Source organism: Schistocerca piceifrons, chromosome X (genome assembly GCF_021461385.2).
Source record: "Schistocerca piceifrons isolate TAMUIC-IGC-003096 chromosome X, iqSchPice1.1, whole genome shotgun sequence".
In the NCBI taxonomy this organism is placed as follows: Eukaryota; Metazoa; Arthropoda; class Insecta; order Orthoptera; family Acrididae; genus Schistocerca; species Schistocerca piceifrons.
In genome coordinates this window covers 724,589,939-724,612,160 of record NC_060149.1, presented here as the reverse complement: position 1 = coordinate 724,612,160, position 22,222 = coordinate 724,589,939, and the positions used below count along the sequence as shown (strand labels likewise).

At 43.7% G+C, this 22,222-nt stretch overlaps 1 protein-coding gene across 2 annotated transcripts in view; it reads left to right on the top strand.

The window, feature by feature from the left end:
• Positions 1 to 22,222, top strand: part of LOC124721895 (organic cation transporter protein) — a 675,456-nt gene that overhangs the window by 470,809 nt on the left and 182,425 nt on the right. For both annotated transcript variants that reach the window (XM_047247048.1, XM_047247047.1), the window contains exon 2: positions 2,295 to 2,406. In XM_047247048.1, the coding sequence (XP_047103004.1) occupies positions 2,295 to 2,406 (112 nt within the window). The remainder of the gene's footprint in view (positions 1 to 2,294; positions 2,407 to 22,222) is intronic.

The window sequence follows — 22,222 nt, the reverse complement described above, 5'->3', positions numbered from 1 at the left end:
AACGAGGTTTGTCATCAATCAGATCGAGCAAACCACTCTTACACTTCAGTTTTTCCCATAGCGTCATCCTGGTAAGCTGTTTTCAACATTAAAGCAGTTTAAGCAGCATTTTTACCGAGGGGAAAACAAAATTTCACAGTTTCACGTTGTTCACTTAAACTTGCCATCACAAAAAACGAAACAAGAACAAAACAGCGCTAGCAAAGAAAACATACCAGATGAACAGAACAAGCCAGATCGACAACACAGGCGGCACATAACTGGCAATGAGTTGCGCTATACATGACCAGCGGCAGAAAAGAGTACTACACTAGCTGCACCCGCGGCAATGTTATTCCGATTTTCTTTGGGTGCCACCTCGTATATGCATCACATCTGACTCAACGTTTTGCCACGCACAAGGACCGAAATCTGCTATTGGCCGAGTTCAAAATCTGTCCTCTCTGACCACTTACAATGGCCTGTAGAACGTATTACCCAAATCATCGACTTACTATTGACAGCGGTCTTTATTTTATGATTATAATATTGTGACATAGTCTTGTTGTCTTTTTTGTGTCTCGGAAAGAATTTGGTATGGACCTGCTGCTACTCGACATATTTTGCTTCCGGTGCACAATTCGCCAGCTTTCCATAAAGTGAAAACCTTCAGTCTGCCAACTGCCTGTGACTCGTATACGTTTATTTAGAATGTTTTGCATGCTGAATTGCTGAAGACACAGTTAGAGAATTAGTGCAACACTCATGTGAACTCGAACGAGAGAAAAGAAAATTCTGTACTCCCGTAACTATTGTATTTCTACAATGATTTATGTAATCTGACGCAGACGTTTTTTAACTGCGTATGTAACTGAAAATGGAACTCAGAAAATTGTTGTTAAATGAAAGCTTAGTCTTAGGAATTTTATCATTTCACTGCAATAAATCACCGCTGAAACCTCGTTCTATCAACTGAAATTCAAATGGGAATGAGCATATGGCATCTTTGGCCGGGAGGGGAAGTCCGACCGCCAAGTGCAAGACTTACTTCAGTCGACGCCACATTGGGCGACTTGCGCGCCGGTGAGGAGGATAAAATGAAGATGAGGCCAACATAACACCGGGAATCGAACCCAGGCCCGCTTGCATGGGAGGCGAACACATTACCACGCAGCTAAGCAGGCGGACAATTGAACTCAAATTTGAATACCCTCTCAGGGTGAATGTGGTTTCACATTTTCAGCGAAGCTCTGCTACATCAGAGCTGAAATGAGTTAATAACAGTACATTTACAAAATCGTTCACTCTTCCCTTAACCGTCGTGACTGTAAGTAGTCAGGGAGTCTGCATTTCTGCCATTGTGGCGCTATGCGTGGAGGATGAACTGTTTATTAGTTAGCTGTATTTATGAAATGAGATTACGTAATCAAATGATTTGCTCAAAAAGCAATGACTGTGATGTAGGCTCTATTCAACACTTCATCCTTCACACATCCTTACAACTTCCATAGAAATAAATCTTACATATGAAAACTGAGACTGAGACAATTGCAAGATAGACGCCGGGCGCATACCTAAAACGTAATACCATATATTTTTAAAATCAGTCGTAACAATCCCCGTTACGATTAGTCACAATCACAGATCAAAATTCGTCGACAGCCGCACGTAATTCTGTCAATTACAAATTTATCGAGATGTCTCACAATAATATATTCTGCCAACTGCATATAGTACCTCCACGAAACCTCAGACCGTATTAGTCCCAGTTCATTACAGTTTTCTCCCTTTTAATACGAACAAATTACAAAGAGTCTATTTTCTCCATTTTTCAGAGATTGCAACGCTCTGTTGCAATAGTGTATGGTATTTTATCTCTGGTTGTGTGCTGTCATGGAGTGTGTCATTATTAAAAGCTACAGGTTTTCACATTTTCAACAGAATTAATATTTTCCGTATGCACAGAATAAAACACGAAATTAAATACAGTGGAAAAAAAGGTCACAGAGAACTGGATAGCATTCAACGAATGCCTATCAGAGATTATTACTTATTATGCTAAGCAATGCGAGAACGAAGTGCGTTGCCGGCCGCGGTGGCCGAGCGGTTCTAGGGGCTACATTCTGGAAGCGCGCGACCGCTACGGTCGCAGGTTCGAATCCTGCCTCGGGCATGGATGTGTGTGATGTCCTTAGTTAGTGAGGTTTAACTAGTTCGTAGTTATAGGAGACTGATGACCTTAGAAGTTAAGTCCCATTGTGCTCAGAGCCATTTTTTTGAACGAAGTGTATTAACTTTGCCTCGTTTGCTTGCAGGGGAGTTTGGGCCCTACCAGATGCGCCAGTTCGCACTACACATAATGGCCGCATTCACAGCCGGCATGCACATGCTGTCACTGGTAACCGTCGCCGCAGTACCGGATCACAGGTAAGTCCTTAATACCTGCAAATCTACTCTTGAAATTAAGTCAGTGCACGATTCATTGGTTACACAGATACAAGGGGATCAGCAATACTAGGCTAAAATGTAATCTTTCAGCCTGACGACTCACTTGAGTGCGGCAGTATAGAGCTCTTAGATAAGGCTAAGTCTGTAAATGACATAAGCTGTGCGCGTCTTTACGCACTGCATTGTCGGTAGGGATTTTCTCTTATGTCACACATAACAAAACGAATTACCATTGCCAAGTACATTACTATACAATCTGGCGAATCAGAAGTCTTCAGTACCCCCGAATCGGAAAAATGGGAGGGGGGGGGGGGGGGGCAGAGGGGTAGTGGTGTCATAAGGTACAAGACTACCATCCCCCCCCCCTCCCAAAAAAAAATTGTAGAAACATTTATATTCTACAGAGAGGTTAATTCCGTGATGACGACCTAAACTTACAGGGATTATGTAGAAGGGTAAATATATCAATCTAAGGAACCCCAGTCCGGAAACGATCGAGTAGAAAGCTGTAATCGAAAATCGTTCTGATACTTCTGACAGTGGAATACGTGTATCGGGAATGTTGTCGCTAAGATTGTTGGGTACGGAATCCTGAAGAGCACTTAGGTGTAGAGGTTGGGATAATAACTAATACAGTGCAGATGGCGTACTGTATACCGACATGAGCAGTCCTGGAGTACAATGTCTGTACTGTAGTAGACTACAGTCTGTGACTAAAAGCTAACCAAATGGAATTGTACCAGGTGGCAGAACTTCCAGACTTGATTGCCATGTATGGGCAAGCAAATGAAAACAGCAGAGAAGCGGAAATGTTGTGCTGGACCAAATATCTGCGTAGAAAACATCCTGCTCGCACCATTTTTACAATACTGTTCCAACGATTAAGTGAAACGGGGCAATTGGTATCACAGTACAAACGACCGAGGAGGATGTCAAACTATGCGGACTATCGGCTTAGAAGGTGCAGTGCTTGGTCAAGCGGATGAAGCACCTACAATCAGCACTCGATCACACGCACGTGAAATAAATGTTTCGTAGATTACAGTGCGGCGAGTTTTACACGAAATGCTGCTACAACCCTACTATCCACAAAAAGTGCGTGATTTGGCTCCTGCTGATTTCCGACAACATGCCGTGTTCAGCCAATGGTTATTACAGGGCCTTACAGTCGATCCTTAATATCCTGTATATTTCACGGATAAAGTCTGTTTCACCAGAGACGGAATGCTAAATGGTAGAAATACGATGTGTGATTGGAAAGTTTTAAGAATGGATCCACTACTGTTTACTGGTTTGGCAGGCAGGTACACAGAGGGTGGGGAGTGAGTCACTGCCTTGTCCTTGAACGCCCTCTGACACGAAACTGCGTTTCCTTTATTCAGTTCCTTGTGGCATCTGTCTGCGTGAAAATGGACGTAAAAACGGAGCAACGAGTTTGTGTGAAATTTTGTTTTAAAACCGAGAAATCAGCTTCGGAGAGTTACGAACTGTTAAAAACAGCTTTTGGAGATAACTGTATGAGCCAGTCGAATGTTTTTGTCTGGTTCAACAAATTCAAAAATGGCCGTGAATCATTTGAATATGAACCACGGTCCGGCCGTCCTTCCACCTCAAAAACAAATGAAAATGTTGCGAAAGTTTGCGACTCAGTGCGCTCTGATCGTAGACTTACAATTAGCGAGATGGCTGATGAACTTAATTTAAGTTTCTATGCAGTTCAGGCAATTTTAACTGAAGATCTGAACATGCGTTGAGTGTTCGCAAAATTCATTCCAAAAGTGTTGTCAAGTGACCAGAGACAATACCGATTTGAAGTATGCCAAGAACTGATTAATTGGACTGAAAACGACCCAGATTTGTTAAATAGGGTAATTAAAGGTGACGAATAGTGGGTATATGGATATGATCCTGAAACCAAAGTGCAGTTTTCGCAGTGGAAGACTCCAGGTTCACCACGACCAAAAAAAGCACGGCAAAGTCGGTAAAAGATGAAGATTCAAATGGTTCAAATGGCTCTGAGCACTATGGGACTTAACTTGTGAGGTCATCAGTCCCCTAAGAACTACTTAAACCTAACTAACCTAAGGACATCACACACACCCATGCCCGAGGCAGGATTCGAACCTGCGACCGTAGCGGTCGCTCAGATCCAGACTGTAGCGCCTAGAACCGCTCGGCCACCACGGCCGGCAAAGATGAAGACAATGTTGGTGATTTTTTCGATTATAACGGTATTGTGCATTATGAATTTACCCCTAGAGGACAGACAATTGACCTGGAATACTACAAACGTGTCCTTGAACGTTTGCGAAAAAGGTGCAGAAGAAAACGCCTGCATTGAGGAAAGACGAGAATTGTGTGCTACACCATGACAATGCTCCGGCTAATCATACCAAATTCGAAATTTCTGTGTTTCCACAACAGCCATATTCCCCTAATTTGGCCCCTTCAGACTTCTACCTGTTACCTAAACTGAAATTTTCACTGAAAGGGAAGCGATTTGACTCTACTGAAAACACCCAGGCAAATATGGAGAGCGTCCTTAACACACTTCAGGAAAGAAATTTCCAGGAATGTTTCAAAAGTGGGAACACCGATGGAGACGGTGTGTTCAGTCATAAGGAGACTATTTTGAAGGGGATGCATTACAGTAGCATGTAAGTACCACCATTGTACAATTACAAGCCCATTCTTAAAACTTTCCAATCACACCTTGTAGTTATGTTTGGGCCGATGAGAAGCCCCACATTGCAGTTGTGAAGAGCCATCAACACAGTTTTTCCGTCAGGTTGTGATTACGTACTAGACCAGTTTCATCTTCCTCCCCAATTTAATGCACCTGCGGACGTACTGTCCAGGTTCCTGTAACATATGCCATTTGTTATTCGTCAACGGATGTGGCTCCACCACGATGGAGCCCCACCTCACTTTGAACTGAGGGTTCGTGAACACCTGGATTAGACATGCCCTGAAAAGTGAAGAGGCAGAAGAGGTTCTCTTTCGTAACCAGCATGTTCACCTGATCTCACCCCATTTGATTCCTTCATGTGGGGCCCTGTGAAAAGTCTTGTGTACGAGATGTCTGTCGAGACTGAAAAGGTTCTCGCGGCAAGAATTCTCGCAGTCTGCACCACTTTTCAAATGATGCCGGGCTTGTTAGAACGGGTACGACAGAACTTTATGCGAAGATGCCTGCATTGACGCTGGGGGATGCCATTTCGAAAAACTGTTGTAAGTGTAGCGGCTTCTGAAACTTGTGCAGGTAAATGGAAGTCATTGTTACCGTACCGTAGACTTAAGACTTCCGGTCTCTATGACATCAGGTTGCTAATCCATCAACAGGAGAAATTATCTAAGGGTATATGAGAATATTCGACGGTAATTCTGTACGTCATGATCAAGGTTCGGAAGCTGGGGCTCTTAGTTTGAGTTATTGGCGCTTCAATCCGGAATCACGCGGCTGCTACGGTCGCAGGTTCAAATCCTGCCTCAGGTATGGATGTCTGTGATGTCCTTAGGTTAGTTAGGTTTAAGTATTTCTAAGTCTAGGGGACTGGTGACCTCAGATGTTAAGTCCCATAGTGCTCAGAGCCATTTGAACCATTTCTTAGTTTGAGTGATGAGCGTGGGTAAGGCGGAACTTGAGTCGATTTTCACTTATAACTTGCGACTAGGTCGTTTTTGGACCAGAGTTCACTGCCTGAGATTGATCCTTTCGCCCTTCTACATCATTCCTGAAGTTTCGTAACATCATCACGGAATCAACCCGTATGTCAATTTCCAAATTCCACAGCTAACTTACGGATAATAAAGTAGCGCGAAGACTAAGATTCTCGAAAACGGCAAGGAATTCCAGAACTTTCAAACCACATTTAGCATAGGATACTTTTCAGTTGGTTGCGTGATGGCCGACTTAGATGGGCTCCCAGCCTGACAAGTGAGATTCCAGTCATGGAAAAACACACATCCACGGCCTGACCATGCCTGCTGCCAACAACAAATCGGATGCGGTTTCTGAGTTCGCAGGTAGAACCACCAAACCATATCTTGAGTAAGGCAAGAGAGAAAGGGAAAGAACATCTATGAATGAGAAGACACAGAAAAACGGATTTCCCAAACGTAGGTGGAAACGACTCAAAGAAACGGCATTTCCCTCATTTACATGTACAGATCGCAGTCGTAATGCTTAGTGATATAACTGATAAATTTGATCGCACACTTAGATTTTGTATTGTGTAAATTATGACGATGTCAGAGTCGTGAGAGTTTGCTGCTATTATAGTTCTTAAATTAATTGTGTGGCACATGTTCAGTCGACAAAACAAAACTGTTCGCGTGTCTTGATAGGTCTGGTACCTTCGGTTGTGTACAGCTCGCACCACTGTTAACGCAACACGTACTGGCAGCGGCAACAGCATCACATGTAACATACTTTTAGAAGTGTATTTGTTCCCTTATTATTGTAACAGTTTTACCCCTAGAACTTTTGATTTTCTGTGTCAGGGTATAATTACAGCGTATTGTTTTACATGTACAGTCGTGGACAAAACGAGCGAGACCACTCGCCTTTTCGTTATGCTGATCTGCACAACTTTAAAGTCTGCTACACAGCATAACAGGCAAGGCGACGAAGTGCTACCAACATACTATGCACAGGCGTGAAACTGAAAAACTATCTGAACTTTGTCAGACTGTTAGCAATCATGTGTAAGACTATATTAATGCTGATCAGTGTGTTAAACACTGTAAGATATAAATGAAAGAAGAAACGCTAATTAGTATGAACTGTACTAATAAAAATGAATTTCAGCTTATCGAGATAACATAACTGTTTTAGTAAGACAAAGTACCCCAGATGGTTACGAATTAGCAAAATATTATGCGCATTCGGCCGCAAAACGGTCTGTGTCAACGTTCAGACCAGTCATACTGGATTACCGTTGCTGACCTACCATGAAAGTTAGCAAATTTAGCAATGCGTGAAGATTCATAACGAAATTCAGTTAAAAATCATTCATTGCCACAGTTAAGTCAATTTATTTATTGACAAAAGAGGAAAAAGTAGGCAGTAACAAGTATGAAATTCTACAAGATTTTCATATTTACATCCACAGGGCGCCGGTACATACGAGAATTTCTTACAATTGCATTACTGATAGTCTATCTGCCTCCATCGAGATTAGAGCCAAAAACAAACCAGACCTCCCTTGCAGTAGCAAACACCTTTCACTAAGCTAGCAGACAACCCAGGCAAACAGCCCTCTATTATTACCCCACACATGAATGAGGCGGAAATTTCGCACTGAAAATGGCAAAATGGTCTGCAATTTCTGTTGCATAGAGCTTTCTGGATTCAAAAACATGAATTTTCTACCTTTATGTCACCGCTTATGTGACAATCATTCGGGATGTTTGTCGAAATTACAAAATACTGTTATTAGCGAGTAAATTTAGTAGGATAATTCTGCACCACCCCAGGAAATAAACGGCTGCATAGCTCCAAACGTATTCTACAATGTTTCGAATTCTCCATTAGACTCGCCACAGCCAGAAAACGTTGATTAGCCGAAGTGTTTCTTAAGCTAGCTAGCAATGGGAATGCTCGCACTTCTAAAACGCGGTGGCATTAATACTGGGATCTGAATTACCACGTGTATAGGCAAATGTATTTTATTTGCATTCCTGTAAACGTGATTTGGAACGAAAGCGTAGCTGCGATTACTATGCTGATGTATCGACTGCAACTAGAACATTTCCAATAAAGAGCAGGGGGAATTATTTATGTGGCCCTCATCTTCAGGAACTGTTGTAGCTATTTTCGTTGTTAGGATTTCGTCACCTAAATCGGTAAAAATGGAACCCCACTAGTCTCAATTTCTTGACCGTCATCTGTCTACCCAACCCTTAAAACCCATTTACCTCGAGTACAGGTAGACCTAATAAGCGGAAATGTATCGCACTTCCTGCGGTATACGGTCCCTTAGTGGTGTAAGAAATTAATTTTTATTAGTACAGTTAATACTAATTAACGTTTCTTCTTTCGTTTATATCCTATATTTACGTGTTGTTTGACACACTAACCAGCATAAATATAGTGTTACACGTGGCTGAAAACTGTCTGACAAAGTTAAGATAGTTTTTCAATTTCACACCTGTGCATAATATGTTGGTAGCACTTCGTCGCCTTGCCTGTTATGCTGTGTAGCAGACTTTAAGGCTGTGCGGATCAGCATAACGAAAAGGCGAGGTGTCTCGTTCGTTTTGTCCAAGACTGTACAATACGGCAATTTCTTTTATCAGTTCGAAACGGCGAGACACTTCAGCCTCGAATAAACAAGTAAGAACAAACCTGTACAGTTACAGGGTAACCGTGTGGCGGCGTTCGATGCAGTGCAATTCTACTGAAGCAATTTGCGTTCGCCCCCCTCGTACCACTTTTTTTTTTTACATTCTATTGTTCGTTATTGTGTTACAAGCGCAACACTGCTATAGCTGAGATATACCGAACAAGATAACACACTGCGCCACGGACGACTAAATGACAAACAGTCGTTTGCTGCAAGACTGTCTCTGCATACGCGGGCCACGACAGATGGCATCCTCGCACTCGACCAGTGCGCGTGGAGTGGCAGCCACGAGTGGCGTTCAACCTCGCTGTGCCAGAAGTTGACAAAGCGGTGGCGCGTGACAGAGTACTTGGCCGACTTCGAGAGTCGGAGTAACGAAGGGTGTCGAAGCCTCAGGAAGAAAACGTGTTACACATATATGGAAAGTCGGTTTTTAGATGCCGTCCAATTCAAGAAAGAGACCAATTTCCCTGGATGCTAGCAAACCATTTGCAGCCAAGCTTAACTTGATGTAGGCCGTAACAGACACCATGTCATCTTTTCAGATAAGTCAATATTTAGCTCAGTGGATGACGGTCCAGTGATCGTTTACAAGCCATGAGGAGCACGTTACAACCCACAGAAAGCCCACGTGGGCCAACATTCGTGTGTTGGCCGCATCACAGTCTCGTGCTGGGAGTGGATGTCATCAGATGGCTGATACTTCATCGAATTTATGGTCATCATGGCGCGGACCAGCGAGTGGATTCTGGACGTCATGAAACAGCACGCACGCTCGTATGTGTGTGTGTGTGTGTGTGTGTGTGTGTGTGTGTGTGTGTGTGTGTGTGTCGCTCAACGGCAAGGATATCAAAACCCTTACAAATTTTAAAAGCAGCGAATGTGAGTATGTTGTCACATTCCCTAACTCACTCACTCAATCACACACTCACTCAGTCACTCCTACTTCATTCGCGTTGACCAACAAAAATGGCTCTGAGCACTATGGGACTTAACATCTGAGGTCATCAGTCCCCTAGAACTTAGAAATAATTAAACCTAACTAACCTAAGGACATCACACACATCCATGCCCGAGGCAGGATTCGAACCTGCGACCGTAGCGGTCGCGCGGTTGCAGACTAAAGCGCCTAGAACCGCTCGGTCACACCGGCCGGCGTTGACCAACACAATCACTTCATATCAGACGTCGTAAAACAAAGGAGACATAATGAGGGCCTGTTAACACATTAAGAACAGATCACATAACCTTAAAGCACTTAAAATTCGTTTCAAAATAAAACAGAGTCTAATAAAATGTGTGACACAGTGATCTGTACGCCACAAGCACCACGCATTGAAAGATCCTCTCGCCAGAGCAAGAAGCTGTGCGTCAGAGGGCTGTGGCTTATGCAAACCTGATCCCGTCTACGTGTCTGAAAGGAAATACGTCACGGCCGCGTAGTGGGCTTCACTAGACGCAGCTTATCATGTGTCACTTCCAGCCACTCGACTTGCGTTAGTACAGTGAAGTGATCCAGTTCAGCAGGAACACTCATCGGTTCACACGAGTCGAACAGTTCAGCGATGACTTCTGCAACCGGCTGACATGGATCTGATCTACTGACCTGTGCGTGACCGCTACGGTCGCAAGTTCGAATCCTGCCTCGGGCGTGGATGTGTGTGATGTCCTTAGGTTAGTTAGGTTTAAGTAGTTCTGAGTTCTAGGGGACTGATGACCTCAGATGTTAAGTCCCATAGTGCTCAGAGCCATTTGAACCATTTGACTAACCTGTTAGAGCGTAAGACCTGAATCAGATTGGAAATTTGTGGCCCAGAATGAAGCATTTCGTAAACTTACACTGGCCCACACTGGCCCCACGCCCACCTGGCCAACTGTGGGATCTAGTGTTGGTTATAGTCCAGTCAACGAAGAACGACAAAGAACGAATGAGGGAAAAAATTCATATGGCCACAAATTTTTTTTCAGTGATAGGAGGTGGTGAGGAGGGGGTATTATATGAATGACATACTAATTGTCCCCACGTGTGGGATGTGAGGGTTGGGGAGGGGTGTGTGATGGTCACGCTATTAGGTTTTCTTGAATAACTCGAAAATCCTACCTTCTAGCGAAACTGTTTTCCAGTACAAAGTTAAACTACGTTACATTTCCTACAAAGAAGGTCGTATTCATTTTTCTCTAGCAATATAGTTTCCGCGTTGCAGGGGATGGAAAAATCGCAGATTATTAAAATATTGTTTTAATACCATAAAATTAATATTTATTGCTAAACAAAGTGGGTTAACAACCAATATTCAATGTTTGAATCACGTCTAAGTGCAGTAGAGCCATTTTAAAGGGTAAACTGTGATCGGGGGATATAACAGAGTGGAGGGGACGAGGATGGAGGTTAGAAGTGCGAGGAATGATCGGTCGCCGGGTTGTGGTCACACACTTCCCTCTTTCTTAGGTCTGCAAAGTGAAAAGCGAGAAGGTGGTTCCCCATTCCACCTTCCCCACTGTATCACAAGAAGCAGCTGAAAGGTTTTTCACAAAGTTATATTGATCCTCCGCAACACGCCATATGAATCACCGACGACGCAGTGTGCAGAAATGCCCAGGGCTTCTACATTTACATCTACATTTATACTACGCAAGCCCCCCAACGGTGTGTGTCGGAGGGCACTTTACGTGCCACTGTCATTACCTCCCTTTCCTGTCCCAGTCGTGTATGGTTCGCGGGAAGACCGACTGCCGGAAAGCCTCCGTGCGCGCTCGAATCTCTCTAATTTTGCATTCGTGATCTCTTCGGGAGGTATAAGTAGGGGGAAGCAATATATTCGATACCTCATCCAGAAACGCACCCTCTCGAAACCTGGACAGCAAGCTACACCGCGATGCAGAGCGCCTCTCTTGCAGAGTCTGCCACTTGAGTTTGCTAAACATCTCCGTAACGCTATCACGCTTACCAAATAATCCTGTGACGAAACGCACCGCTATTCTTTGGATGTTCTCTACCTCCTCTGTCAACCCGACCTGGTACGGATCCCACACTGATGAGCAATACTCAAGTATAGGTCGAACGAGTGTTTTGTAAGCCACCTCCTTTGTTGATGGACTACATTTTCTAAGGACCCTCCCAATGAATCTCAACCTGGTACCCGCCTTACCAACAAGTAATTTTATATGATCATTCCACTTCAAATCGTTCCGCACGCATACTCCCAGATATTTTACAGAAGTAACTGCTACCAGTGTTTGTTCCGCTATCATATAATCATACAATAAGGGATCCTTCTTTCTATGTATTCGCAATACATTACATTTGTCTATGTTAAGGGACAGTTGCCACTCCCTGCACCAAGTGCTATCCGCTGCAGATCTTCCTGCATTTCGCTGCAATTTTCTAATGCTGCAACTTCTCTGTATACTACAGCATCATTCGCGAAAAGCCGCATGGATCTTCCGACACTATCTACTAGGTCATTTATATATATTGTGAAAAGCAATGGTCCCATAACACTCCCCTGTGGCACGCCAGAGGTTACTTTAACGTCTGTAGACGTCTCTCCATTGAGAACAACATGCTGTGTTCTGTTTGCTAAAAATTCTTCAATCCAGCCACACGGCTGGTCTGATATTCCGTAGGATCTTACTCTTTATCAGGCGACAGTGCGTAACCGTATCGAACGCCTTCCGGAAGTCAAGGAAAATGGCATCTACCTGGGAGCCTGTATCTAATACTTTCTTTCCATAAAGAGCATTACCACCACATGGAATGCAGGCATGAATTATAAATAATATTAACACAAGAAACGCGTTTGGGCAGACTCTATATAAAGCTCCTCGTAGTGTCGTACTCTACTAGAAGAGTAAGTGATTCTTGTCACACCATACGGTAACTGAAGTGTTCTTCGGAGATATACGGAACTTTGGATCGTTCCTGGAGGCGTGCTCGGATAGCCAATTGGTTAAGATGATCGCTCGCGATAAGCGGGAAATCCTGTTTCGAGTCCCGTCTCGGCACAAGTTTCCATGTGTCACAAACAGCTGATGTCAATCCACATTCGAAAAATTCTAATCTATTCCGTAATATTTATCAGAACAGTGTCAGGACATTGTAATATGAAGATAGGGACACTATATAGACACAGACATTGTACAAATCAATGATGTTTTTTCGGGAAAACCACCTTCCCTCAACACGAATGGTGCTCGCTTTTACAGACAGTCTGTACCTCTCCAGCATTTCCTGTCCACTTCTCTTACTTGCGTAGGAAAAATATCTTCACTGAGCTGGTGTTTTCATAGTGTAGCTATTTTTGGTTTATTAAATGAGTACTTATTTGTAGTTATTAGATGAGCTTCTACTTCAAATATGTTTCTGTAAGTAAAAACTCAGAAGTGTATAGTTTGTAAATGTGATGTTGTCATTGACCTTGAAGTGTTGGTGGGAAAGGGATTAAACTGGTAAACGTTGAACCTTGCTGCTGCCTGTCGTTGGTGGCATATTGTAAAGCCATATAATTATGTTGTAGTCATTTGGTAGAGAATTAGTGAATGTCGAGAAAGTTACTACACTGCTCTCACTATTAATTCTGTTACTGGTAGACTGTATAAACCTCTACCATTCAGGAAGTGCTGGCACTTGAAGAGTGGGCTGCACTCAGTGGAGCCACTGTCAACGACCATGCCGAGATAGATACCCCGGTTCCCGTTAAATCACTGAAGTTAAGCACCGGTCGAGAGTGGGCAGTACTTGGGTGGATGACTGTCCGGGCACGCCGCGAGCTTTACGGAAGAAGGGTAAAATCCTTGAAACTTCAAACTTCCTGGCAGATTAAAACTGTGTGCCGGTCCGAGACTCGAACTCGGGACCGTTGCCTTTCGCGGGCAAGTGCCCTACCAACTGAGCTACCCAAGCACGACTCACGCCCCGTCCTCACAGCTTTGCTTCTGCCAGTACCTCGTCTCCTACCTTCCAAACTTTACAGAAGATCTCCTGCACACCTTGCAGTACTAGCACTCCTGAAAGAAAATCGTTGATCACCAGTCATTGCGCCAATGTTCTGGATCCAGTTCCAGATCTCCCTGCAATGTCTCATGATGCGAGGGCATGCAGCATAGTTGATGTTGATTTGGCTTTCGGATGGGGACGTTAAACTCTGCGGGCCCCTCGTGCTCTTCGAGAGGAGTAGACTATGAGCTGGCACCAGGTTTCACCGTTTCCCTTCTCTCATTATCTCCGATACACAAACACACACCCACCATCACAGTCACCTACACTTCAGTCGGCCGCTGTGTCCGAGCGGTCCTAGGCACTGCAGTCCGGAACCGCGCTGCTGCTACGGTCGCAGGTTCGAATCCTGCGTCGGGCACGGCTGTGTGTGATGTCCTTAGGTTAGTTAGGTTTAAGTAGTTCTAAGTCTAGGGGACTGATGACCTCAGATGTTAAGTCCCATAGGGCTTAGAGCCATTCACCTACACTTAACAGATACATTTACACACACAGCTCTTATACTTCCCAGAGAAAAGGTGCCTGCAGCGCAGAGGATAGTGAAAACCTTTCCAATTAGACGGCTGAACTGCCCTTTGGAGTCTCCCAGCCCTCCATGCCACACGACTTTGCTTTACTTTACTGGAGATACTTACCGCGCACTCACACTACGTCTTCCAAGGTAGGTGTGAATATGTCTGATGGAATGGGCAGTCATATTGAAGTCTAGAACATTGATCTGCTGTAATACATTGCTTGACTTAATTTGAAATTTCTGATGTTCCGTTACTCCTAGGTGACCTACTTCTGTTGAAGAGGGAGACAATTTAAGCGTCTGGGCTTCTTCAAATGATGGGACAGTTCATTTTCTACTCCTCATGCTGTGAAAAGTATTACAACAAGTTATAAGTGGAGATAAAGAAATCGTCATTGTAGGACACATGTTGACATCATGTAAGAAATGGTTCAAATGGCTCTGAGCACTATGCGACTTAACTTCAGAGGTCATCAGTCGCCTAGAACTTAGTACTAATTAAACCTAACTAACCTAAGGACATCACACACATCCATGCCCGAGGCAGGATTCGAACCTGCGACCGTAGCGGTCGCTCGGTTCCACACTGTAGCGCCTAGAACCGCACGGCCACTCCGGCCGGCTGTAACACATGGAACAGGTTCTGCAGTGTGTGATACAGATGACAGCTCCATCAGATGAACTTTTTTTTGCATAAGCTGACTTAACAACTGCAAATAAATACTCGTTTAATAAACTGAAAATAACAACACTGTGCTTGCTCAAATGGCTCTGAGCACTATGGGACTTAACTTCTGAGGTCATCAGTCCCCTAGAACTTAGAACTACTTAAACCTAACTAACCTAAGGACATCACACACACCCATGCTCGAGGCAGGATTCGAACCTGCGAACGTAGCGGTCGCACGGTTCCTGACTGCAGCGCCTAGAACCGCTCGGCCACCCCGGCCAGCAACACTGTGCTCAAATAAGTTATTTTTTCTACTCACATAAGATAACTGGACAGGAAATGCTGATGAGGCATGGTCCGTAACCTGAAAAGCGAGCTTCGCTTATGGTAGGGAAGGTAGTTTTTCGCGGAAGAAGGCTACAGCTCCGTCCAGGATGACTAAAATCATTTTCTCCTCCAGAAGTGTAGAACAGCGAGCAGAAATTGACGAAGATTCAGTCCGTATGCATTTCTTGGGTGATTATTATTAGTAACTCATGTCGGTATTCCATGTGGTGTTAACACACTTTGTGGAAAATAAACACCCCCCGTTTCCCCCTGGGATGTTTGCTCACTGCATTGCCAGTGAGCCATAAGGCTCAGCGACTATGAAACGAACATAATCAGGGGTAAACACAGCAAACAGTAGTAATTAATCTGTGGGCATTGGAGCTCAGATAACGTCGCTGATAAGGGGTAGTATCAGGTTACATATCAGTTGACAGGTTGCATACTTGGGTGACTTATATTCATGATCACCCTCCACTCCTCTCACCCCCAGAGAACAACTGATCAAGGTAATCCAGAAGAACCCCAAACCCCTTCCCTCTTCTCCTTCTCCCTTTCACCTGCTCCACCGCCTGGACCAAAGAGACTGAAACACCATCTCCCATCTTCATCTTTTATAAATGGGACACCTAAGTGAGTGGGGTTCACTCTTGAGGTGGGCATCGTATGGAGAGGATCACATTATGTCTGATTGTTAGTAACAAATTGTGTTAAAATATGTCATTCAAGATCTATTTTTTAATAATTTAATGTTACATAATATTCGTCATTCTAGGCATCAACAGAGACCACATACAGGCAGATATATACATACTCTCCTTCTTCCATATTTTCCACAATCTTACGTATGTTTCACCCATTTTTTCCTATTTGTCAATATTTTTCGATGTTATACTAAATTACGTGAGTTCCGCCCCACTGCTCTCGAAGTCACGTCGACGTCATGATGCTCTCAGCCAATCACAGTCCAGCATATGCCCGAATTATTTATCACTGCTAAGCCACCACTTCATTATTAGTGTGTGTGTGACCTGATAGTGCGTGAATTAGCGTGATGAATGGGTGTTGTGTGCTGTCCTTAGGTTAGTTAGGTTTAAGTAGTTCTAAGTTCTAGGGGACTGATGACCATAGATGTTAAGTCCCATAGTGCTCAGAGCCATTTGAACCATTTTTGCATGAATTAGAAACGAACATTGGTGTCAATAATGACATCATAGCAAATCCGACAAGCACTGAACTTCTACCGATTTTGAATCAAGGATACAGTACGTATAGGAAATACCACACAGTGATAGATAAACCCCTGCTAAGTCACCAACACATTAATAATTTGTGTGACGTCATAGTAAATTTCTGATGCTACCAACCAAAGATATATATATATATATATATATATATATATATATATATATATATGTGTGTGTGTGTGTGTGTGTGTGTGTGTGTGTAAGAATTGGCACAGTACAATTAAACACACATCTGGAGAGCATGACATTGATCCAAATTTCATTCTGGCTAGTTATTAGATGTTTTGCAAAATGTTACTCTACCCACACATCTAGGTGAATTGTGTGCGTCCATCAGCTTGGTGAAGTTAGCCTGGTGGCGATACCTAGCAAAATAACATGGTTCGATATATAAACTCTTTAAAATTCATCCGTACAATACTAAGGTGTGCTAAAACTATCTCTTTATCATATCGATGGAAATAATGACGTCATAGCAAGATTGTGATGCTTTCAACCAAAGATAATGTGTATAGAAGAAACAGGCAGTGCAGGTGAGCAGTATTTCAAACAACCCTCCAAGTAGCTAGCAGGGTAAAGTACCGACGTGGGGAGTACAGCCGTGAACACTATTCCAAACCAGCAATGGCCGAGAAAGTTATATAATTACACTCAGGTGACAAAAGTCGTGGGATTCCGATATGCACCTATACAGATGGCGGTAGTATCATGTAGAGGACTGTGCATTGACGGAGCTGTCATTTGTACTCAGGTGATTCATGTGAAAAGGTTTCCGACGTGGTTCTGGGCGCGTGCACGGAATGGTATTTGAATCTAGAAACGCGGGACATTCCATTTCGTAAAACGTTAGGGAAATCAGTATTCAGCGATCAATAGTGACAAGAGTGTGCCAAGAATACCAAATTTCAGACATTACCTCTCACCACAGACCTAACAGACAAGCAAACCTTCGTGAAACAACTACAGAAATCAGTGTGGGGCGTACGAAGAACGTATCCGTTAGGATAGTGCGGCGAAATTTGGCGTTAATGGGCAATGGCAGCAGGCGACCGGTCCGAATGCCTTTGCTAACAGCACGACATCGCCTGCAGAGCCTCTTCTGCCCTCGTGACCATATCGGTTGGATCCTAGAAGACTGTAAAACTGTGGCCTGGTCAGAGAGTCTCGCTTTCCGTTGATGAGAGCTAATGGTAGGGTTCGAGTGTGGTGCAAACACCACGAAGGCATGGCCCCAAGTTGTGAACAAGGCACTGTGGAATCTGATGGTGGTTCCATAATGGTGTGGGCTGTGTTTACGTGGAATGGACTGGGTCCTCTGGTCCAACTCAACCGATCATTGAGTGGAAATGGTTATGTTCGGCTACCTCGCGATCATCTGCAGCCATTCATGGATTTCATGTACCCAAATAACGATGGAATTTTTATGGATTACAATGCGCCATGTCACCAGGCCAAAATTGTTCGCGATTAGTGTGTAGAACGTTATGGACAGTTCGAGCGAATTGCCTGACGACCCAGATCGTCCGACATGAGACCCATCAAACATTTATGGGGCATAACCGAGAGGTCAGTTCATGTACAGAATTCTGCAGCGGCAACACATTCGCAATTATTGACGGCTGTAGATGGGGACTTCCAACGAATTGTTTAATCCCCCGCAAAACGCCGGCCAATAGGATGTTCGATACGATATTAAGAGGTATCTCAGTTTTGTTACCTCAGTGTATATGTCTAATCATCTCCGATCTGCTGGCTGACACAAAAAGCACTGCTACGAAATTAGTCATTCAGTGAGGGACATCCCGCCATAGCAAACCAGTAGTAACTCGTAGATAAACAGACGTTCACCAACGGAAATCATTGGACGAATTTGTGGATAAACGTTGCTAATAGAGTAAGCGCTAAACACTTCGCACTCCTCGCCCTATCTCTCCGGACCAATAAGTACAAAACTTCTCCCTCTTTCTCCTACCACTATGCTTTTAAAACAAACGCTTATGCCTGGGTGATCCCATTTTCAGCCAGACCTCACACCCGTATGAAATGAAGATACGTAATTTCAACGGCGATCAAAAAAATGTAGGTGGATCCACTTCTGAACCTTAGCCCTATCGTGACCTACTCTGGACCGTGGGGATCCTGACAACACACAAAATAATCTAGTAGAACGATGTTTGTTTACAACAGGATAAAGTCAGTTTTCATTCGTTACATAAACCTTGTAGCTTTAGAGTAGATATGCAAACCTTTGCCAGCCGTAGTTGGACTGTATTTTCTGTTATTAACATATGAGAAAGACAAGTGGATGTCATAGTTGTTAGGTGGTCATGGAGTGATACTTTTTTTTGTAAGAATCAGTAGGCATAACACTGTGTTTAAGTAATGTAACGTCAGCAGTCCACATGGGTGTATGTTTCGGTGTACATATAAGGCTTGGTTTCGGTAGTTAGCATTGCACATTGCATACTAAAGAAACCTGGTAGGGTATTGGAAAAATTTTGAAAATATGAATAGTATGACTACAATTAGGAAAAATATGGAAAATGATGAAAAAAGTAAAGACATGGATACGAAATGGAAATGCAAACATTCTGTATTTATACAGAAACAGTATTGAAATACAGGGGCAGAATGATACTAAATGCGTGTTTTAATAGCTGAAAGACTACATTCTAGAGAGACATAGTGTCAAGATGAAATTGCTGTATTCCCCTACAAGTGAATGATACTGCATCAGCAATAGGCATATCTGGAAAGATTTAGAGTTATGATTCTAGAGTTAAAACGTAGAATTGGCAGACAGTACCAGTGTTTTGTCAACATGGATGTTATTCTGCAGGGTTAAAAAGACGTCATGTTCTTCATCCACAAGGCGCTATTGGTAAAATATTCAGTTTTCTATCACCTGTTAACAAGTACTTTGGCATGTGTATATGTAGCTCGTCAGTGGCCTCCTGCCAGATCCTATCAGCACACTATTGGTCCCATGTAAAACCGCATGATTTGTCGGCATAATATTAGATATGCTTATTTGGCACATTGGTGTTCCGTCTACTTCCGGCCAAGCAGCTCACATGATTTGCATCATCATTATTGTAACTGTCTGAGATCTGTCGGCGACATATTATGTGCTTATAAAACATTGGTGTCTCGAAAACATCCGATCACATGCACATTGGCGACTAGCAAGTTTCTGATGGTGCTTACATAACGCTCGAAGCTCAGTGGGATTGGTTTACTTGTCATTTAGTGGTTTATACACGGCATGCAATTCAACCAATAGACGGGTCTAATATTATTGTCAGGCTGCAGTTTCGTGTTTCACCATCTCAACAATTTGGGGCTTTCAGAAGTGCATAGCCATCAAGCCAATACTTTAATCCTGAGCAGCTGCCTGAAATAGAATCAGACATCAACGGGTGCGTGTGGTCTACACCTCACACGGTAGCGTTAAAAGATACATTCGGTGTTTAACATAAAATAGGACACAGAGCAGTAGAAGGAGACGTACACTATGTGATCAAAAGAATCCAGCACCCCCAAAAACATACGTTTTTCATATTAGGTGACTTATGCTGCCACCTACTGCAAGGTAGTCCATATCAGCGACCTCAGACATCGTGAGAGGCTAAATTGCGGCGCTCCGCGGAACTCACGGACTTCGAACGTGGTCAGGTGATTGGGTGTCCCTTGTGTCATGCGTCTGTAAGCGAGATTTACACACTCCCAAACATCACTAGGTCCACTGTGTTCTATGTGATAGTGAAGTGGAAACGTGAAGGGACACGTACAGCACAAAAGCGTGCAGGCCGACCTCGTCTGTTGACTGACAGAGATCGCCGAAAGTTGAAGAGGGTCGTAGTGTGTAATAGGCAGACATCTATCCAGACCTTCAGACAGGAATTCCAAACTGCATCAGAATCCACTGCAAGTACTATAACAGTTAGGTGGGAGGTGAGAAAACTAGGATTTCATGGTCGAGCGGCTGCTCAGAAGCCACACATCACGCCAGTAAATGCCAAACGACGCCTCGCATGATGTAAGGAGTGTAAACATTGGACGATTGAACAGTGGAAAAACATTGTGTGGAGTGACGAATCATAGTACACAACGTGGCGATGCGATGGCAGGGTGTAGGTTTGGTGAATGCCCGGTGAGCGTTATCTACCAGCGCGTGTAGTGCCAACAGTAAAATTCGGAGGCGGTGGTATTATGATGTGGTCGTGTTTTTAATGGAGGGGGCTTTCACCCCTTGTAGTTTTGCATGGCACTATCACAGCAAAGGCCTCCACTGATGTTTTAAGCACCTTCTTGCTTTCCACTGTTGACGGACAATTCGGGGATGGCGATTGCATCTTTCAACACGATCGAGCACCTGTTCATAATGCACGGCCTGTGGCGGAGTGGTTACACGACAATAACATCCCTGTAATCGACTGGCGTGCACAGAGTCCTGACCTGAATCCTATAGAACACCTTTGGGATGTTTTGGAACGGCGACATCGTGCTAGGCCTCACCGACCGACATCGATACCTCTCCTCAGTGCAGCAGTCCGTGCCAAGAAACCTTCCAGCACCTGACTGCGCCGGCCGCGGTGGTCTAGCGGTTCAGGCGCTCAGTCCGGAACCGCGGGACTGCTACGGTCGCAGGTTCGAATCCTGCCTCGGGCATGGATGTGTGTGATGTCCTTAGGTTAGTTAGGTTTAAGTAGTTCTAAGTTCTAGGGGACTGATGACCTCAGATGTTAAGTCCCATAGTGCTCAGAGCCATTTGAACCAACCAGCACCTGACTGAACGTCTACCTGCGAGAGTGGAAGCTGTGATCAACGCTAAGGATGGGTCAACACCACATTGAATTCCGGCATTACCGATGGAGGGCGCCACGAACTTGTAAGTCATTTTCGGCCAGGTGTACGGATACTGTTGATCACATAGTTAATTTTCCAAATATGGTGTATACATCGGTTTACATATTTGATAACTGGAATTTATCTGTATACAAAGAGGCATGCATGGGTCTGTTCCCTGAACATAATTTTTATTGTTTCCATCTGTCACATAAATATTACAGGTTCACAGGAAATATACTATGCTTGCCAGCCGTAGTTGGACTGTAGTCTGCGTTATTGACATACGAGAAAGTAGAAATGGAAGTCATCGTTGTCAGGTGGTGATGGAATGGTATTTTTGTAAGAATCACAAGGCATCAAGCTGTTCTTCAGATATCTAAAGTCAGTATTCCATGAGAGAGTTTTAGCATATCTATAAGGATTGGAATTGGCACCTACCAATCTGTCATTTTTATGGTCAATCCTACCGATTTGCCAGTTTGATTACCTATCTTACTAAATTTGCCAATTTGTGTGGCCAATTTGCCAATTTCCAGATCTGATGTCGTATAAATTTGCGAATTTCTTTCGTACGCTACCAGTTTGACCATTTTACAGCCTGTCCTGCCATTTTTCCAATTTTTAGGGTCTATCCTGCCATTGCGTCTACTCTACAACCTTTACTATCGATTTCTGCCACTTTGTAGTATTTGATATTTAAAAAAAAAAAAACATCTGATAACTCGCAAGAAGCAAATTTAGAAGCAACGTCATGCTTTGTAGTGAATATCGTGGAGCCTTCTCCATACTGGATAAATGTTTCAAAATTTTCCACCATTTTTTCAGAGTACAGCATAATATCAT